This window comes from Ochotona princeps, chromosome 4, assembly GCF_030435755.1.
Source record: "Ochotona princeps isolate mOchPri1 chromosome 4, mOchPri1.hap1, whole genome shotgun sequence".
In the NCBI taxonomy this organism is placed as follows: Eukaryota; Metazoa; Chordata; class Mammalia; order Lagomorpha; family Ochotonidae; genus Ochotona; species Ochotona princeps.
The window spans coordinates 62444732-62463734 of record NC_080835.1 but is presented as its reverse complement, the minus strand read 5'-3'; the positions used below and the strand labels follow the sequence as shown (position 1 = coordinate 62463734).

The following is a 19003-nucleotide window of genomic DNA, read 5'->3' as shown; positions in this document are numbered from 1 at the left end:
TCCTTAGCTGGAGGTAGTACAACAAAATCTGATTTTCTGTTTACATTGCTGACTACTCTTTATCTCTTTTACTGGGTTTTCATGCTCTTTTGGTCTCTAAATATTGTTGACTAAAGCTGAGTCGTGGAACTTAGCCCTTCTCTAGTCATCTTCATTCTGTGTTAAGACAAATTCCATGACTTTAAATAACCTAAATAACATTTATGTACACATGATTCCCAAAATTTTGTCTCTAGTTCCTATCTCTTTCCTTCTTTTCTTTGTATGTACTTAACTCTAAAATTCAACGTCTCTACTTGGCTATCTAATGGTCATATGAAACTTATCACATTAAGACATAATTCTTGATTTCCCTCACCTCAGCATTTTCCCAGTTCAAATAAGTAAATAAATAAAAAATGCTTAACTGTTTATTTCCTTAAGAGCCTACATCTAACACATCAGAAAATCCTGTATGATCTACACTGAAAGTGTGCCAAATCCAGCTACTACTCAATCCTGATACTGTTGCTTCTGTCTGTGCCTATCAAATATTCCAAATTAAGAATGTCTCTCATATATATGAGAATTATTTTTCTGACTAATGTCCTTTCTTCCACTACCTTCCTTGTCCAGTCACAGCTTCATCTATCAGCCAGAAAGATTTATTTTTTTCAAGGATAACAACTTTACCAAAATACGTATGTTTCTTCCTTCTTTCCTTGTTTTAGCTACATTGGCCTTCTTGCAATTTCTTGAATGAATCAAGTTTATTTTTTTCCCAAACAATGTGTGATTACTGCTCTTTTGCTCATAACTTCTAGAACAGAAAAAAAAAGGCTTTGTTTTAGTTCTTTATCTAATATACATCCTGACACACCCGTTCTCTTCATAACATTTTAGTAAAAAAAAAATTCTCACAATATGTAGTACTTCGTAATATTTTTTGTAAATAGTTATTTTTTTTACAGTGTGTTTGTTTCTTTCACTAGAATGTAAGATCTGTGAAATCTGGGGGTTATTTCTGTTTTCCATCATGTTTCCAAGAAAACTGTATTTAACTAAAAGAAGCTCAATACATATACTTGAGTGAATGAAAAAAAAAATGAAATACAGAGATTAGATAATCCTAAACTAGAAAGCCAGGCAAGCCCTAAAGAAATAATTTTAGCTGAAGCCCCTCGTTTTTTAAACCACATGTATTCTCCACTAATAGCCTGCTTTTTGCTGAAGTAGACCATGGGACGTCTTAAGTATTTGGTTATTTCTCTGGAACAAACCACCTCCAACATACCAGTGGTTCAGCCAAAATATTGCCCACTGCCTGCTCTTTTGGAGGAGAACCTAATGCGGAGTTCTTCTACTTTAAAACTTGCTGATAAAATAATAAAGGAGGTGTACTGTATGCTTCGCCCATAGCTTACTACTCATATCAAAGAAAAAACTCATTTGATCTAATATTGTTCTTTGTAAAAAGGAGGCTTTTATTTTTTGTGGAGTGCTAATCTCTTTTTTTTTTAAAGATTTATTTATTTTATTACAAAGTCAGATATACAGAGAGGAGGAGAGACAGAGAGGAAGATCTTCTGTCCGATGATTCACTCCCCAAGTGAGCCGCAACGGCTGGTGCGTGCCAATCCGAAGCCGGGAACCAGGAACCTCTTCCAGGTCTCCCACGTGGGCGCAGAGTCCCAAGGCTTTGGGCCATCCTCAACTGCTTTCCCAGGCCATAAGCAGGGAGCTGGCTGGAAAGTGGAGCTGCTGGGATTAGAACCGGTGCCTGTATGGGATGCCGGGGCGTTCAAGGCGAGGACTTTAGTTGCTAGGCCACGCTGTAGGGCCTGCTAATCTCTTCTAAGCAAGTGTTGTCAAGTGTAATGTTAATAGTTATTACTGCATTGTGATCAACTGTACTTTGTTACTAATGATGAACTATTTATTTAACAAAAAAATCTGTTCAAGAATATCAATAAAATACAGTTTGCCTTTTTGAGTTTTGATATGCAAATAATTGCACATAGCAACAATTGATTTTTGCTGTACCTCCACAGGTGCTTGAGGAGAGGGGACATGAAATGGTGAGTCCATATGAATACTATGATTTCCTTCACGTACGTGCTAAAACAGAGAAGTATGGGATTAGGATGAGCATTGCAAACTTCTTTTTTATTTATGTGAGAGTCTCTGAGCAATAACTGTCTAGGTTTGGCTTTCTTTTGCTTTTAAAATCAGGGTACCTGTTTGAATCCCAGTGTTTTAACTCTCCAAATTATTTCTAATGCTTATTTACATATTTTGTTGCAATAATAAAAAAACACTAATTTTCTTGATATTTGAAGCCTAGGACAGGTTGTAAAGCTTTGTGAAGTTTTTTCTGAAGATAAAAGATGAAAGATAAAAAAAAAAGAATAGGCAGACAAAGCAATAGGTAGGAGATACAGCTAGATATAGCTGTAGATGCAGATAGATATAGATCACAGCTGTTCATTGAATGATTAAGTGAGGTTAAGCCCATGAACCAAAAAGCAGTGTGTAACCTAGATGCTGAATTAGGCTTAGTACTATCCCTGCTCCCTGGGATTTCCGATTCTTCCTTTTTGCCTTATAGATTTAAGTCTGCCTACTGTATCCCAGGGAATAGTGTTGTGATATAAGAGTTAAAAACTAAATCGCCAACAATCCCTTTAAAAGTACAAATACTTCAGCTATTTTAAGAAAATTATTTGTTCTTTTTCTGCAAAACTATCTCTGCAGTCAACTGAAAACATTGCTAATAAGGAGAAATTCTTGGCTTAATTGAGTATCTCAAAGCCTGGTTGCGATCTTAGAAGTATTGTATTTCTCAATTACCCAATCTAGAAACCATTGTGAAGTGTTAATTAGATATTAAAGCAAATTGAATTGCCTTAGGGATTTTATTAACAATAATTTTTCACTTAATCATGTGCTATAGCAATAAATTATACCTATAACCCAAGTATCTGGTCCTTAACTTCCTATGATATATCATTCAACTTTGCATCTTTATGAAGTTATTAAGGAGTATTCTGGGATCTTAGAAACCACTCTATTTATGTGATAGATTTTCAAAATGTTGAGCGTTAAGTCTTTGACTACAATGTAAATTTAAAAGATATATAATACTAAAAAAGAAAAAGAAAAGATGGAGGGAGGGTTGGAGTGAAAAGAAGGAATGCAGAAAGGGATTATGATTATATTATTGAATTTTAGCTATTATGGTAAGTCTGTTAAAAACAAAAAGCTAAGGAATTTTAAAAAAGATTTTGGAAGTATTGATGTTTAAGATGTACAACTTTGGCTATTTTCAGTCTTTGCAGAGTTAATGCTGTCATGAATGTAAAAGTGTTATTGAGTGTTGTGTGTTATATAACTTAAAAAATTAATAGGTGTGTAATTTATATATAACATTCAGGTTTTTCATTTTTTAATTTTTATTGTTGATGTTGTTTACATAACTAATCTGAGTGGGAAGAATTGAAGGTTACGGGAAAGTGGGTGAGACCATAGCTTCCAAACTTCTTTTTCTTTTCTTCTTCCTGTACCCGGGGGAACTGGAAAAATAAGGGGAGAAGCCACAGCCAGCCTCCCAACTGCCCTAGCACCCAGGGATGGGGAAAGGCTACCCATTATCAACTTAGGGTCCCCAATGTGGATCATGTTCCAACGGTTCTGCTAAAGTGGTTTCCATAGTTTTGAAATGCTATCAGTCTCATCAACCCAAGCATGAAGATATCCTTCCAAGGTCCATTGGCTGACATAGTCGAACTTAGTCTCCATTTGCCTAGATATTTCCTGTCAGTGCTTGGGTGGGGTAGTTGAGTAATTTATTCTGTCCTCCTTCCTTTGCTATGGTACCAGATTCCCCCTGTAGGTCCCAGTGGACTGCCATATCCTCTGTGTGCATCTGGGCCTGCCAGCCACTGCTCCATCTTTTCAATTGAGGAGGCCCAATTCTGATACATATACTCTATGATCAGACCACCAATTCTAGATGTGAGTCCTCATGTCCCTGTACACCACCACCTGCAATCCCCCAGACTCCCTGCAAGCCCACACACGGTATCCCCACAAGCACCTTGCCAGGCGACCAGTGAACTTGATCTGGTGCCATTGGCATCACAGGCTGCCTGACCACTCACCCCCAGGGCTCATGGACCCAGCACCTACCACACAGGCAGTGCTAAGGACCAGGCCAGGTGACCTGGTGCCTGCCAGAACCCCTGGCCACAGGGCTTATGGACCTGGCACCCACCGTACTGGTGGGCTTAAAGACTCAGGCAGGCAACATGGGCCTTGCTGGACACCCTGGAGCTCATGGATCTGGCACTGCCTCCCTCCCACCACATATCTTTAGAAAAAACAAAAATGGAATATGCTAGGTGACTATGCTGGCATACTGATATGGTTAACACAGATTTGCCCTTAACCAGGCCCAGGATGCCTGTCAGCTATCAGCTGCTTTACTTACAACAGTGTAGCACAGGCCTAGGTACAATGCAATCTATGTCATTGCCCACAGCTAGTGGGGCATTTAGATTTTGAATAAAGATTGATATAAAATTTTGAACAAAATTTTTTCTCTCTTAACTCAAGAACAGAAAAATTTAGGTTTTGGCTTAAGACAGATCTTATCCCATAACTTAATGATGTGGTGGGCTCTAAAGTTAGAACATCTTATTTCAAAAATCAGTTTCCCTCTGTTATCATTTTGATTAAAAATCTTACTCGGATGATAAAATCACCAAATATTTGATGAAAATTTACCACTGGTAACACTTCTTAGGTATTTTGGATATAGAATGAGCAAAATAGTTAATGATACACATCCTTGTGCAAATTTTATCTGACATTGACTGAAGGTTGAGACATGTATGGTGAATTCTAAAATGTTTTGAAGATAAACAGAAGGAATCCGCATCAGGATACAGGTATCCCACATGGTCACCAATTCATGTCCAAGCTGCTCTACTTCCTGTCCATTTCCCTGCTTGTGGCCTGAAAAGCAGTGGAGGCTGGCTTAAGTTATGGGGCTCCTGCATCCACATGAAAAATCCAGAGGAACCTCCTGGTTCCTGGCTTCAGATCAGCTCAGGTCTGAGCATTTCAGCCATTTGTGGAGTGAACCAGCAGATGGGTTTCCTTGCTCTATAAATCTGCCTTTCAAATACACACACACACACACACACACACACACACACACATACACATACATATATATATATAATTCTTTTAAAGATTTTATTCATTTTTATTGGAAAGCCGGATATACAGAGAGGAGGAGAGACAGAGAGGAAGATCTTCCATCCAATGATTCACTCCCCAAGTGAGCCGCAACAGCTGGTGCTGTGCCGATCCGAAGCCGGGAACCAGGAACCTCTTCTGGGTCTCCCACATGGGTGCAGGGTCCCAAAGCTTTGGGCCATCCTCAACTGCTTTCCCAGGCCATAAGCAGGGAGCTGGCTGGGAAGTGGAGCTGCTGGGATTAGAACCGGTGCCCGTATGGGATCCCGGGGCATTCAAGGCAAGGCCTTTAGCCGCTAGGCCACGCTGCCAGGCCCAAATATATATATATATATATATATATATATATATATATATATATATATATATATGAATAAAATTATACCAAATATAAAACACACACACATATATATATATAGTATAATTATGTTTTTTCATGATATAGTTCCTTAGGCTCAGGGATTTCTCTTCCATTCTCCCCATCCCCCTTCACCCCCTCACTGATCTCCTATATGCTGGTTCACTCCTAGAATGCCTGTGGTAGCCACAGATGGACCAGTCCAAGAGCTTGGAATTCATACTTGATCTCCCATTTGGAGGCAGGGACCCAAGTTTTTGAGCCACCATCTGTTGCTGCCCAGAATGTGCACCAGCAAGAAAATGTATCAGTAATAGTGTATCTGGAACTCAAATGAAGTGCTTTAATATGGGATACAGGTGTTATTTAAGCCACTGTACCAAATTTCCATGATACTATATTTTATTTTTAAAAATAGGAATTTTACTAACACACTTCTAAATTTCAGTTATAGTTAGTTCTGGTCTTCAATTCAGCTGAGAATTATGGAGACTGGGATAGGATGGGGCTGTGTGTGTAAAAGCCTGGAATCAAAAATGACCAGAGTTTGTTCAAAGAACAACAAGAAAATATTCTAGTTGTCAGATAATAGTATACATGTAAGAGAGTAGTGGTTTAGAAAGCTTGAAACATGATTTTAGGTACTCCTATACCCTCTCTTTTTCAGGATAATGGAAATTCTACAATACAGTCTACTTAGTTTTCACCAAAAGGATATAACCTTTGCTTACTTTTTATAGCCAGCCTAGTTGGAAGACAAGTATTTTAGAGAAGAAAATATTGAGCTGACGTAAGACTCAGCAGCCAAATATTGTAAAGGATGACTTATAGATGACTTACAGTCTTACTGAGTCTTTGTATCTTCAGTGTAAACCAAGAATAATGTTACCTTCACCTCTCAGGAATAGGAACAATGGCATATTAATGTTTCAAATCACCTTTAGAAGGCTATATACAAATAATTTATTTTATTTAAAGATTTATTTTTTTATTGGAATGCCAGATTTACAGATAGAAGGAGAGACAAAGATCTTCCATTTGCTCATTCACTCCCCAAATAGCTGCAACAGTCAGAGCTGAGCCAATCTGAAGCCAGGAGGCAGAGTCTCCTTCGAGTCTCCCATGTGGGTATAGAGTTCTAAGATCTTTGGGCTTCCTCCACTGCCTTCTCAGGCCACCAGCAGAAAGCTGGATGGGAAGTAGAGCAACCATGACACGAACCGGTAGCCATATGGGATCCCATCACTTGGAAGTGGAGGATCAGCCAATTGAGTCATTGTGCCAGGTTCTATATACGAACAATTTAATAAATAAGTGAATGAATGTGCATACTTATTTTTATAATCCCTGATATCACACACTAGGGTCTTAAGACAAGTTTATTCAATATATTAATCTGTAAGTGCATGTCTGTTTCTTACAAGAAAGGAGATGAATATGAACTTCAAAAAGTCCATGAAGAAGTATAACTAAAAGATAAGTTATTTTGGTGCCAAACATTTTGAAATCCATACAAACAGGAACCACCAAAATTTTCGTAAGAATCAAGCTATGAAAATGTCTGCATGGATTTCAAATGTTTTGTGCCAAAATAACTTTTCTTCCTCTATCCTTCCTCTCTTGCTTCCTTCCTCCATGTTTTTTTTCCTTCCTTCCCCACTCTGTCCCTCCAAGGCTGGCTAAACAGAAAGAGGGAAAGACCGACAATTCCATTTGTGAACTTTTTGAAGGAATATATAAAACATAACCGTGCTACATGAATGAAAGTGTTATCTTCACTATTCTCAATTTCTTAAAGCTTCTGGTGTACACTCTATTGAAGGTACACGTAATGGAAAACAGAGGCCAACAAATTTTCATATCTGCTTCACTAGTGTCTGTTATTCTTAAGGAGCTATTAAGTGCCAGGTGGCTTGTTCGGGGCCACAGCAGAGGTTAGTGGGTAATCTAGTGAATGGTCCTCTGAAAAGCACCTGATCTCTAAACAAAGAGAGCAGGTTTTCTCAGATGATTCTCTGTACTTGGATCCAAATAGGACAGCCCTGCAACCATGCTGCCTGAGAGCCGATGCTGCCCTGTCAAGTGTTTTTGATTGTACTTGAGTAACCACAGGAAACTAGTTGCAGGAAAACCTTCAGCACAGTTGGAACAAGAGAATGGCAGCTTTCCTGTGTGTTCACAGAGGAGGACTGGAATGTAGTCTCATAGAAGGGAAAAGGAACTGGGCTACTGTAGAAGTGTAAACAAGTGGGGCCTCTTGTTTATTTCGGCTCTGGTACAGAACTTCTACTCTGTATTAGATTGACTACCAGTACACTAGTTTCATTTATTCTATTGGAAAAAACCTCTCATTTAGGACACCCAGCACCTAAAATACTCTGCATAAGAGGTAAGTGTCAGAAAGTATTTTTAGATTTTAACTATTTGAAAATAACTGATATTTAAAGACACTGGTGATGGAAGAATAAAAGGCAACTAAGGAGAACCTGAACTAATATTTGTTGAGCATTTAGAGCAAGGAAGATTATTTCCACTTCATCTCATCTTTTTCAACTCTATTATGTTAGACAGTATCATTTCCATATTATTATAAAAAGAGTCAGAATGTCTATATAGATTACCCAGGTTGTGAAACTGAGTCAAATCCATGCTTATCTGATGACAGAGCCCATGCTTTTGGCTCTGAGAATCGCAGAATTGTTTCCTTCGGTATAATAGCTAAAATGTATTTTTTCATGATAAATGCACTTTTACTGTCACCTCAATATGATAATGTGCACAGGTTGTGTGAATATGTGCTAAGAATAGTATGATTTTAAGCTTTCTGATGACTGGCATCATTTCCTAACAAAAAGGGTTAGTTTTGCATCCACCATCATAGTTTTCAGGAATAATTTTGGTTACCAATCCAGTATTAATTGTCAGGTACCCTCCAAAGATCAAAATATCCAATGTGCCCATACCAGGAAATAGTGATAAATTGTTCTCTTTTGGATCATCACATCTTGATGTTTTATACCATTTTATATTGAATAACTCATTGGATTGTAATCTCTTTTCTCATCAGATGCATTTCATTTACCCCATTTTACAGCTGCAAAAACTTAGGTCCAAAGTTTAATGAGTTGTTCACGGATAAAGTCTTAGTAAAAATTGGCACATTGGGCTTCTAACTCAGAAACCTAGATGCCATGTTTTGTAATCTATTTTGAAATCAAGATGAAGCTCCAAGTATCTGACCTCAGCCTGGCCCAACCTTGGCTGTTGCAACCGTCTGGCGAGTGAACCAGAGGAAAATTGCTTTGTCTCTCTGATTCTTTCAAAACGCATACATAAATATTTTATTGAAACAGAGCATACATTATTTTAAGTAAGAAGTGTGAGTTCCTTTTTCATATGTTCTAAAATAATGAACTCTTCATATATTCTAAAATAATGAACTAGTATGTAAACTGAGAGTATCAGTTTAGTTTTTCTGAAATATTTCTCCCCTTTGTTACTTTTTAAAAGATTTATTTTTATTTGAAAGGATATTACAGAGAGGGTAGGAGAGTCAGAAACAGAGGCCTTCCATTCTCTGGCTCACTTCCTAAATAACTGCAGGAGCTGGAGAGGAGCTGATCTGAAGCCAAGAGCCAGGAGCCTTTTTTTGGGTCTGCTGTGCAGTGGGAACCATCTTCTGCTACCTTCTCAGGTCATAAGCAGGGAGCTGGATCCAATGTGCAGAAGTATGGACATGAAGCAGTGCCCTTGTAGGATGCTGGTGCTGCAAGGTGGAGTACCAGCTGGCTACACTACCACTCTGGCCCTGTGCTTTGTTACTAGTTTTTAGTGTTTATAACAAGGAATATTTCTGGAGGCCTGATTTCTCAATATATAAGTGAAAGTTTTTGTTAAAGTGGTCTGCCCATTTTTGGGTGTGAGGGGATTCTTTCACCTTTAAAATTTTTTAATTTTATTTTATTTATTCATGTGGTGTTCATTATTTGAGAATCACATAAGGACAGCTACCATCTGTTGTTTTGCTCCCTGAATAATCACAAGGGCTGGAGCCTGAAGCCTGGTTCCTCTTTAACTTGGGTGGCAATCACCCAATCAATTACATGTGTTATCACCACTACCTCCTAAAGTTGGTCTTAGCAGAACCTGAGCTGTGTTTGGGACTGAAGCACTCTGATGTGGACTGTGGATATTTTAACCACTAGGCTAAACACCTGCCCCTGTTTTTTCCTCTTCATTTCAGCATCTACAGAGCAGAAGGTTCTTTGTATGAAAAAAAATGCACTCATGCTTGGTAGCTCCCTATTCTCAAAATGCAGGCAGTCTTTTCAATTTTTCCTCTTCAGACTTTATGATTTGTTTCTCAATTTGTTTTACATTTGTATCCAGCTGTGGTAAAAAGTTTTTGAGAAACTCCATGTACTTCTTTTCATTGAAAAGAAGAATGTACAAACATAAGATTAGGTATGAACTTGGCTTTGCTCTTGTATGTCTCATTTTAGCTTAGTATTTTAGTTTTAAAATAGATTGAAATATGTTTAGCAATTTTTGTAGAAATGTGTTACCTATTCCTTTTGGGGGACATAGAACTGTAAATTCTGCAATTAGTACCGTCAGAACTGAAGTGTTCTTCCTGAAAAGCTATATTCACACAGAAGTTTGCATAAAGTGTTTTTCAGTTAAATTGTCAGAATTTCTTTCATGTTGAAATTTGCCACAGGGTGGTACATAAAAAGAGCATTCAAGAAAGTGTCACAAGGTCTCTGTTTTCCAGTCCCAGCTGTACCTCAAATGCATTGTGCAATAGTTAAAAGATTTGCCCAGTCTTAGCAAATTCTATGTGCAGAAATTATATGTTGAGTGACAGAGAATGTGATTCCATTCATTTTCTTACAATTCAGTAGATTGAGTAGTTCATGTTGCTCACTGAGAATGCCTGGCCTCCTTTCTGTTGTTGCTGTTATTCAGGGTTTTCTCTCTCTCTCTCCGTCTCTCTCACAGACACATACATACTTATACGCACAAATACATCTGTATCTGCATGTCTATCTATACTTATAAATCTATTTAACAAAAATGTTAAAATTTTAAACAAGCCTGGATAAAAGCTGTCCAAGCAATTCATGACCTATCATTTGCTACCAAAAACTTTGTGATTCAACTACGTGAAATTTATTATATTTGAGCACATTAACTTTTCTTTATGATAAGCCCTTTCTGACTTACCGACACAAGACATTCTTAATCCTTCATATATCTGAAAGGTATTAGAACTCTTTGACTGTTCAGTGGATGGATAGGTTAAATCAGAAGATAAGTAAATGGAAATGGTTATGAAGAAAAACTTAGATTATTTGAACAAAAGATGGTAGCCAAACTAAAGAACCTCCACAAGACCTCTCACTGCTACCAATCAATATAGAATTCAATTTTAAGCATCACTGAGAGTTGTAACACTGTTGAGACATGAATTGCTTTTCCTGAAAGTTTTTGAAAATAAACTCAGTGCCAGAGATTTTCTGAAAGTAATCTTCATTAAGGATGAATTCCAGGCTATCTGAAGGATGTGCAGATTATTATAAATAATATTTTGATGATGAAAAAAATTAGTGTTGTCTGTAATGGTCATTTGAATGAAATGATTTTGAACATAATCCTACTTGATAATTTTAAATCATGCAACCCCATTGTAATAGCTTTTTGTCTCCAGAAATCTGATTTTTATTTTCTGGAGATTTTTCTGATTTTTATTTCTGAAAATTTTATTGTTTATAATGATTACATGGTTGATCAGGTTCTGAAGGATCAAGGCTTAGGGAAAATTGGGTGAATTTGTTTTTTCCAAATTTGCTATTTCTTCTTATTGTTTCTGGAGGAAGGAGAGAAACAAAGAGGGAAGCCACACATGACTTTCCAAATATGAGGAATCACCATGTCATATCAACCCAGAGTCTCCATGTGTACATATTCCGAGGGTTCTGCCCAAGTGGTTCAGATACTTCTAAAATGTCGATTTCACTGATTCAAGGATGAAGCCACCCTTTCAATGTTCATTGGTTGACATAATAATCCTCAAGTTTCCATTCACTGAGATTTTTGCTGTCATCGTTTGACTGGGGTAGTTGTCCAGTTTGTTCTGTTCTCCTTCTTCTGCTATGGCACCAAAGGAGCTGCCATATTCTCCTTTTACAGCTGGGTCTGTGTCCACTGCTCTGCCTTTTTCACTAAGTAGGAAATGCTCTTGCAGGTGAGCCCAAGGACCTGGGCCAGTTGTCCCAAGCCTCACTGGATCCTCCACTCCCCAGGGCTCATGAACCCGGCACCCCTCCTCATAGGTGGGCCAAGAGACCTGGGCAGATGACCCAAGCCCCACCAGATCTCCCACCCTGAAGCTCACAAACCCAACACCCTCCCCCCGCCCCCGCAGGCGGGCCCAAGGACCCAGGCTAGGCGACTTGAGTCCTGCTGAATCCCCTGCCCACCTGGGGCTCACAAACCTGGCCCCACCAGGTTTGGGTGGGCTCCAGGACCTGAACCAAGCTACCTGAGCCCTATCAGATCCCCCACGCCTGGCACCCATAAACCTGACCCCTGCTGGCCCCAGACTGGCATGATTCATCTCACCTCAGCATCCAGAATCTTACTGCGCAGATCGGTCTGATCTAGCCTGCCCCCTGTTCAGCTCCTACTGATGGGTGCTGCACTCTATCCCAGCCCAGCCTGATTGTTGTCACACCCTAATGTGAACTGGTTTGTTTTGCGTCTTGATATGGCTCCTTCTTCCCTCCCCCCACCCCTGTACCGGTCTCAGATCTGCCAGTGGGTATTATGAACTAGCTGGTCAGGATGGCCAACCGGTCTAAGTTGCTGCATTCAGGTATTATGAACTGGCCCAGACTGGTCTGTCCCCAGATCTGTCCCACATGTATACCGACGGGTACTGTAACCTGGCATGGTCTGGGTTGTTCCTTGTCTTGATTGTTGAGCTCACCTGCAGGGACTGTGTTCCAATGAAGAAGTTTCCCACACTCCTCCATCGAGTTTCCTTCCAATGGCAGTTCTCACGCACACCAGGAGGTCCTTGGCTCAGATTCACTTTGTCTCTGTCCTGGCAAGAACGGTGGCCTTGCTCAACCACCCACACCCATCTTGTTCTTGCTGTTGGGTGTTGCAGCCCAGCGATACCTGGTCCATGCCCAGACACACCTTTCACGTGGTTCAGTGTGCATCAAGACCTAGCCTGGCCTGTGCTACATCCATCCTGGCTCTCATGAGAACCAGTAGAGGTTAGAGTATCTGGAGCATATAATTTTAAGTATGGAAACATTTTACATAACATGAATGTGTGTCTTCTTTGTGCACCCCAGATTCCTTTATACATAGATTTTCAACAAAAATCTTTAAGAAAATTTTTATTAAAAAGCACTTAGACTGTATTTTAACCATTTATTCTGTTTTTTAACTTAGTAATTAGCTAAGCCAAAAATTCCTGTCAATTATGTGCCAATCAATGAAGGAAACACACATTACTGGGAAAGGGAATTATTAAAGAATATGAAGCATAGATGATAGCTGTGAGCTGTGAGTAGTGGCATAGTGTAGTGCAAAAAACACAGACGTTGGGATTTTATGGATAGCTTTGCAGCCGGATTTACCCTTTATAAATTAGAAAATCCTGGAGCAGCTTCAATTTTTTTCCAGTTTTCATCTCCACACAGGGAAAATGATTTAATAAGAATAGGGTACATTTTTTTGTTTGTCTCATGTACATCCTCTGTACCCAATCACATAAATTTTTTTCCTGAGTGTAAATAGAAAAATATATAAAGTCCAAAGTTGTTGAAAGGAAAGAGGTAACAAAGACTTCAAAGACATAGCATTAAAGCTGATTTTTAAACACTTGATAGGATATTATGTACAATTACACAATAATGATGACAGAACTTACAGCAATAATTAGAACAATATCAATAGAAATAATAATAATGATGAGGTTTATTTACCATATATTGAGCAGTGTATTAGGGTACTTACATCTTTAAATCATTTGGCTCTCTGAAGATTTTGAGATAAGCACTCTTGCAGTCCTCATGTTTTTGGATGAAGAAGCTGAGGCATTTACATTTGCCCAGGAAGCTTTGGCCAGTAGGTGGTAGCATCTGGATTCAAGCACAAGCAATATGACTGCTTTTTATTCTCCACTGTTGGAATCTTCCCTTTTTATTAATAACTGACTGGAGAAGCAGCAGCAGTGATGATCTGCAACTTTTTGGAAGCTGGAGTAAATACAGAGTGTATCTCAGCATTTTGGGGCTCAAAATCTGATCAGTATTCACTGTGACAGTGTAATATTGGATTACCTAGGACAGAGGCCCAAGGAACACCCCACTACATCCTGTAAAATGAAAACAGAAGCAAATAAACCAAAAACAGGAATCTCCACTAACTGGTCTTTAGGATTATAGAATGGTTATGAGTATAAATATTCAAGGACATCTTTATGCATAAAAGTGAGTTAGTTTTGTGTAGTCCTGTATGGGTTTAGTTCTCCTTTATGTAAAATGGCTAGGTCTCTCATGCTTGGTTTTTCTTCCGTTGACTTACTATTAAATGTATGTAAAATATAAACAGAGACTGTTATATCCAAACAAAAGCTCAGGTCCTTGGAGTCAATGAATTCCATTTTTCAGTCACATATGTACTATTTCATCTGTATTTTTCAGTTATCAGCCCTAAAACTTTGGGCTGTATTTACCACAAAATTTGCATCATTAAGGTTCTGTTTTGAGGCTAACATTGTGGCATGGTGGGTAAAACTGCTGCTTCCACCAGCTCCTGGCTGGCTTCAGCCTGGTCCAGCTCTGGCTGTTGCGAATGTGTGTGGAGTGAACCAGAGAATGAAAGATCTATCTCTCTCTGTTTCTCTTTCTCATTTTCTCTGTGATTCTTGCAAATGAATAAACAAACTTTTTCATCTATCTTCCTGTGATATAAAACCTGTTAAAATCTCAAAATTCACATAAGAATGAATTAAGTATTTCTTTTTCTAATGGTCTTGGAAAATTCCTACATTTTTTTCTTTTTACATTCTAGGAAACTGAGCTATATTTGTAATTTTATCTGTTGTCACAAAGTAGAAAATCAACAACTTATATAAGAAGTTATTCATGAAGGAAGTAATTTTGGAATCACTTTGATAAACCAGCACCACTAGTGTTTAACTACTTTCCTAGAAAATTAACAGAATCCTTTGTCTTGAATCATTAAGCCAAATATATGTTGAATCAAAATACAGGAGATGTAATTTACATAAAATGAAAGGAACTTTTTAAAAGCTTTTTAATTTTCTGTTTGATGTTGTTTACGTAGTAGAGAGGAATGTACACCTATGTGGGCCACTGAGTGGGTGTGGAAGTTCAGATATGGAGGAAGGTGGGTGGGAAAAATGTTTCAGTTCTTTTTTTTCTCTCCTGTGTCTCCAGGGGAGGTGTGGCAGGGGACAGCGCCTTGCTGTCAATCCATGTCAACACCCCAGGATGGGCAATGGTCATTTGAGGATGCCTTAGTGATCCCCATGAGCGAACAAGTGCTCCTAGGGTGTTACTTGAGTGGTTTTGAAAGTTCTGAGAAGTTGTTGGTTTTGTTGCTCCAGGGTTGAGAAAATCTTTCCAAGCTCTGTTGGTTGACAAAGTCCTTCTTAGTGCATCCACAGACCCAGAAACATGCTGCAAAACTTGCCCAGGAGATTTGTCCAACCCGTTTTACTTTCCATCCTCTCATGAGGCAACTGATATCCCCCGCTGGCCTGAATGACAGCATGCACAGATGCCCACAAGGGATGTGACTGCTCATTTAGGCCACCAGGGGACCTCATCAAAGAAAAGAACCTTTTTGAAATTGAAAATTTGAGGAATTTTGAAAAACATGTATGCTTATGAAACCATCATCACATTAAAAATGCAGAAAATGTCCATGATTCTAAAGATTGATCATATTCATTTCACTACTTCATTCCGTCTACCTGGAAGCTTGGACAATTAATCTATTTTCTATCACGATATATGATTTTTTTCTAGAATTTTCAAGTAAGTGGATTGAATAGTTTTAAACTTCACATCTGTCTTTCATATAGGTTTTTCACGTAATGGTTTTGAAGTTTGAAGGATACACCTTGTTTGATTTATCCATTTACCTACTGATGTATGGATATATTTATAACATATTTACAGTTGAGAGAAATTATGAGTGTAGTTATAATGAACATTTGTGTTCAAATATCTATGTATGTACGTTTGAATTACTCTTAAATACCTAGAAATGGAATGGCTGATTTGTATGGTGCATTTGTGTTAACTTTTTAAGAAATGTCAAACCAGTCAATTTTACAAAATAATTGTACTATTTTATATTACTGCTAGTTTATATGAGAATTCCAGTTACTTTATATCCTCATGAACAATTTTAATTGCCATGATCTTAAATTTGGTCACTATAATGAGTGTATAGTGAATAAAGAGCAATTAAGCAACCAAAAGAGAGAGATAAACCTAATATATTAATATCATGAACCAAGTAAATGTTTATCCATAGTAAGATGCCAAAGATTTCCTAATTATTATTATTCAAATTTTCCACTGGCCAAACTTGAGGTTGGTTTTCCTTATAATAAAGGAAGAAAACTCCAGCAGTTTTATAAAAGGCGTATTTCACACATTGTACCATAGGTAATTATCTACAATGATGATGTTTTAAGCAAACAGAAATGGAAGTTTGGTTTTACTCTTTACATTAGGGAAATTTTCCATCAGTTTGCATTTTACTAAAGAAAGAAGAGATACTTTTGGCATAATATTTATTCCCTGATCTGTGGCTGGAGGTTGTAAGGGACATCTGATATCTCTTTTTATTGAGTAATCATTTCATTTAATTGAGTATAATGAGCTAAGATTCCTGCCTGCCACTTTAAATGGAGTAGTATTCTTCCAGGTAAATAAGTCACCTTATTTAGTTCCTGCAGCTAGAAGAGTCGTTTATTGCTCACATGAAAATAAAATCTATCAGTGCTAGAAAAACACACAGTAATGATGTAAACCTCTTTTGAAAAGCCATGTTTTTGTCACAACTTCCCCCTACACTGCTGCTTTCTAAGTTGAACTCCAATTTAACGTAGGTTTAACAATGAAATACTTCCCTTTGTTTCACAGCTGGGCAAGTACAGTATTAAAACAGAAGTGATGATTCATAGTAATTTTAATGTGTACAGTTTACATTTATTTAAAATAAATGTTTTGGCCAGTTTTGGTGTCTAATGAATGAATAGATGAGTGAAACAGTGAGTGAATCATCGATGATTATAAAGAATTTATTAATATTTGCCAGGCATTTTGATAGATATTTTCAAATATCACATTTTAGTTGATCCTTGGAAAATTTTTGCTTATATGTCCTATTATTCCATAAACTCCTCCCTTTTTCAAAAGGTGAATAAATTAACTGTCAAAGAGATTATGTGCCCAACTCATACTTACAACTGTGAACATTTGGGTTGGAATTTGGACCTTAATTTTTCTATAATGCTGAAATCAAATGTTGTGAACAATATGTCTTAGGAATTATTTTTTATTTTGATTTTGCTAATAAATAAATTCTCATAATAGTACATAGGACAGTGTTTGCAATTCCTTTTTTTTGAAACAGTGAGAATTAGTGTAAGCGACTATCATGATAAATACTAAAGGTAAAAGGTTGGCCTTATTAAGAGTGAATGCAATAATTACCTCAAAATATTTGCTGCTAAAACCAAATGCCAAAATTGACTCTGAATCAATGCACTGGCATTTCTTCAACAAAGGATATAAACCTTCCAAGCAGGAGATGGAGTTAAGGATTGATTAGGAGACAAAAATCTATACCAGATCACCTATAACCTAAGTGGAAGCTGCCTGACATGTATATTCATCAGTTCTTTATCCTTTTATTGTCTAATCATTCACACTGTAAGCGAGCCAAGAAATGTATTTCAACAAAAGGTTAAACAAACATGCCACATATGACACAAATAAAAGTCAATCAGTCATAAAATGTGATTTACCCAAAGTCTTTGTAGGGGAAAGACAAGTGAAAATATGAAGCCTCAGAAATCACAGAGAACAGAGTTGAGAACCTTGGAGGCCACATGACACATAGAACAATCAGTTTGTATACGACCTGACAAAATCTCACTGCAGTGCGTGCTGCTCGGTGAGATGGGCATGGACATACTGAGAGTCTGAAGAGAGTCCCTGGGAAAGAGCGTGTAAGGCAGCAGTTTTCAATATAAAGAAATTATATGTATTGTATAAGTCAAGCTGGTTTATTCTTTCCTATTTTCCCTAATTGAAAAAATAAAATCAGAAATATACACAGTGCCCTTCAGTATGAGTGCCTACCATAAACAAGATAATAGTGATGGGTATTTTGTAATACATTATCTCATTTATGCCTTATTGCAACCCTAAGCATTATTCTCATTTACAGAGCAGGAAATGCTAATTTAGAGTAGTAGATTGGTCAAGCATCCTATGTGCATTTATTAGTACTTAACTATGTATATTTTCTTACTGCTAGGAAGAACCACTATTAGCTTTTATCATAATTCAGTTTCATCAATTAAATGGTAAACCCAGGTCACAGAAAAAAAATATGTGTATACCTTACAGCCTTTCTTACACTTTTCAGGAGAATCAGTGATAAAATGTAGTTTGTCTTGCATTACTTACTGATGAGCTACTTCATGAAATAATTGTGTCATAGACTAGAAATAATAGATGAACTTTAATTTGAAAGGGGAAGGATCAGAAAAGTAGGAAAAATATATTAGTGACTGATTGGCTCTGAAGTTAAAATTATTCTCTAAATTGACCACACTTTAGTGACAGGAATTGTAAGAAGACTTTCCTTAAAAAAATTATTAAGTGCAACCTTTATTAGGGAAAGTAGACCAAAAAAAAAATGGGAGATGTTAGCTATATGTAACAGGAAGTATGGTTTACTTGTTATTAGCTTGATTGCTCAAAACTGATTGGTTGGCTACAAATCCTGGTTGTATCACCCAACTACGCTGTGATCTATTGCATTGTTATTTCCTGTTTTTTTTTTCTTCTTCCTCCTCCTGAGAAGATTTCTCCCATTCAACAGTGTCAAGTTGGTAACACAAAATTCCCTGGATAATCGTATGTGAACAGGAATACTGTTTTTTTTGTTGCTTTTCTTGTCTCAAAGGAAGTTTTCAGAGTCTGTGTTTTCAACCATTGACCATTTTTCCTACTGCTATGTGGACATTATGTTTCTAATAGTGGCTAACTTCTGTTTATGAAACAGCATGGACTATTGTTAGCAGTGAAGGCATTGTATCTAACATGAGTT

The 19003-nt window shown here is 37.5% G+C and overlaps 1 protein-coding gene across 1 annotated transcript in view; it reads left to right on the top strand.

Moving 5' to 3' along the window:
• The window catches only part of LOC131479996 (disks large homolog 1-like), a 979279-nt gene that overhangs the window by 672446 nt on the left and 287830 nt on the right, over positions 1-19003 (top strand). The window contains exon 6 of the mRNA XM_058662300.1: positions 2031-2057. Coding sequence (XP_058518283.1) covers positions 2031-2057 — 27 coding nt within the window. The remainder of the gene's footprint in view (positions 1-2030; positions 2058-19003) is intronic.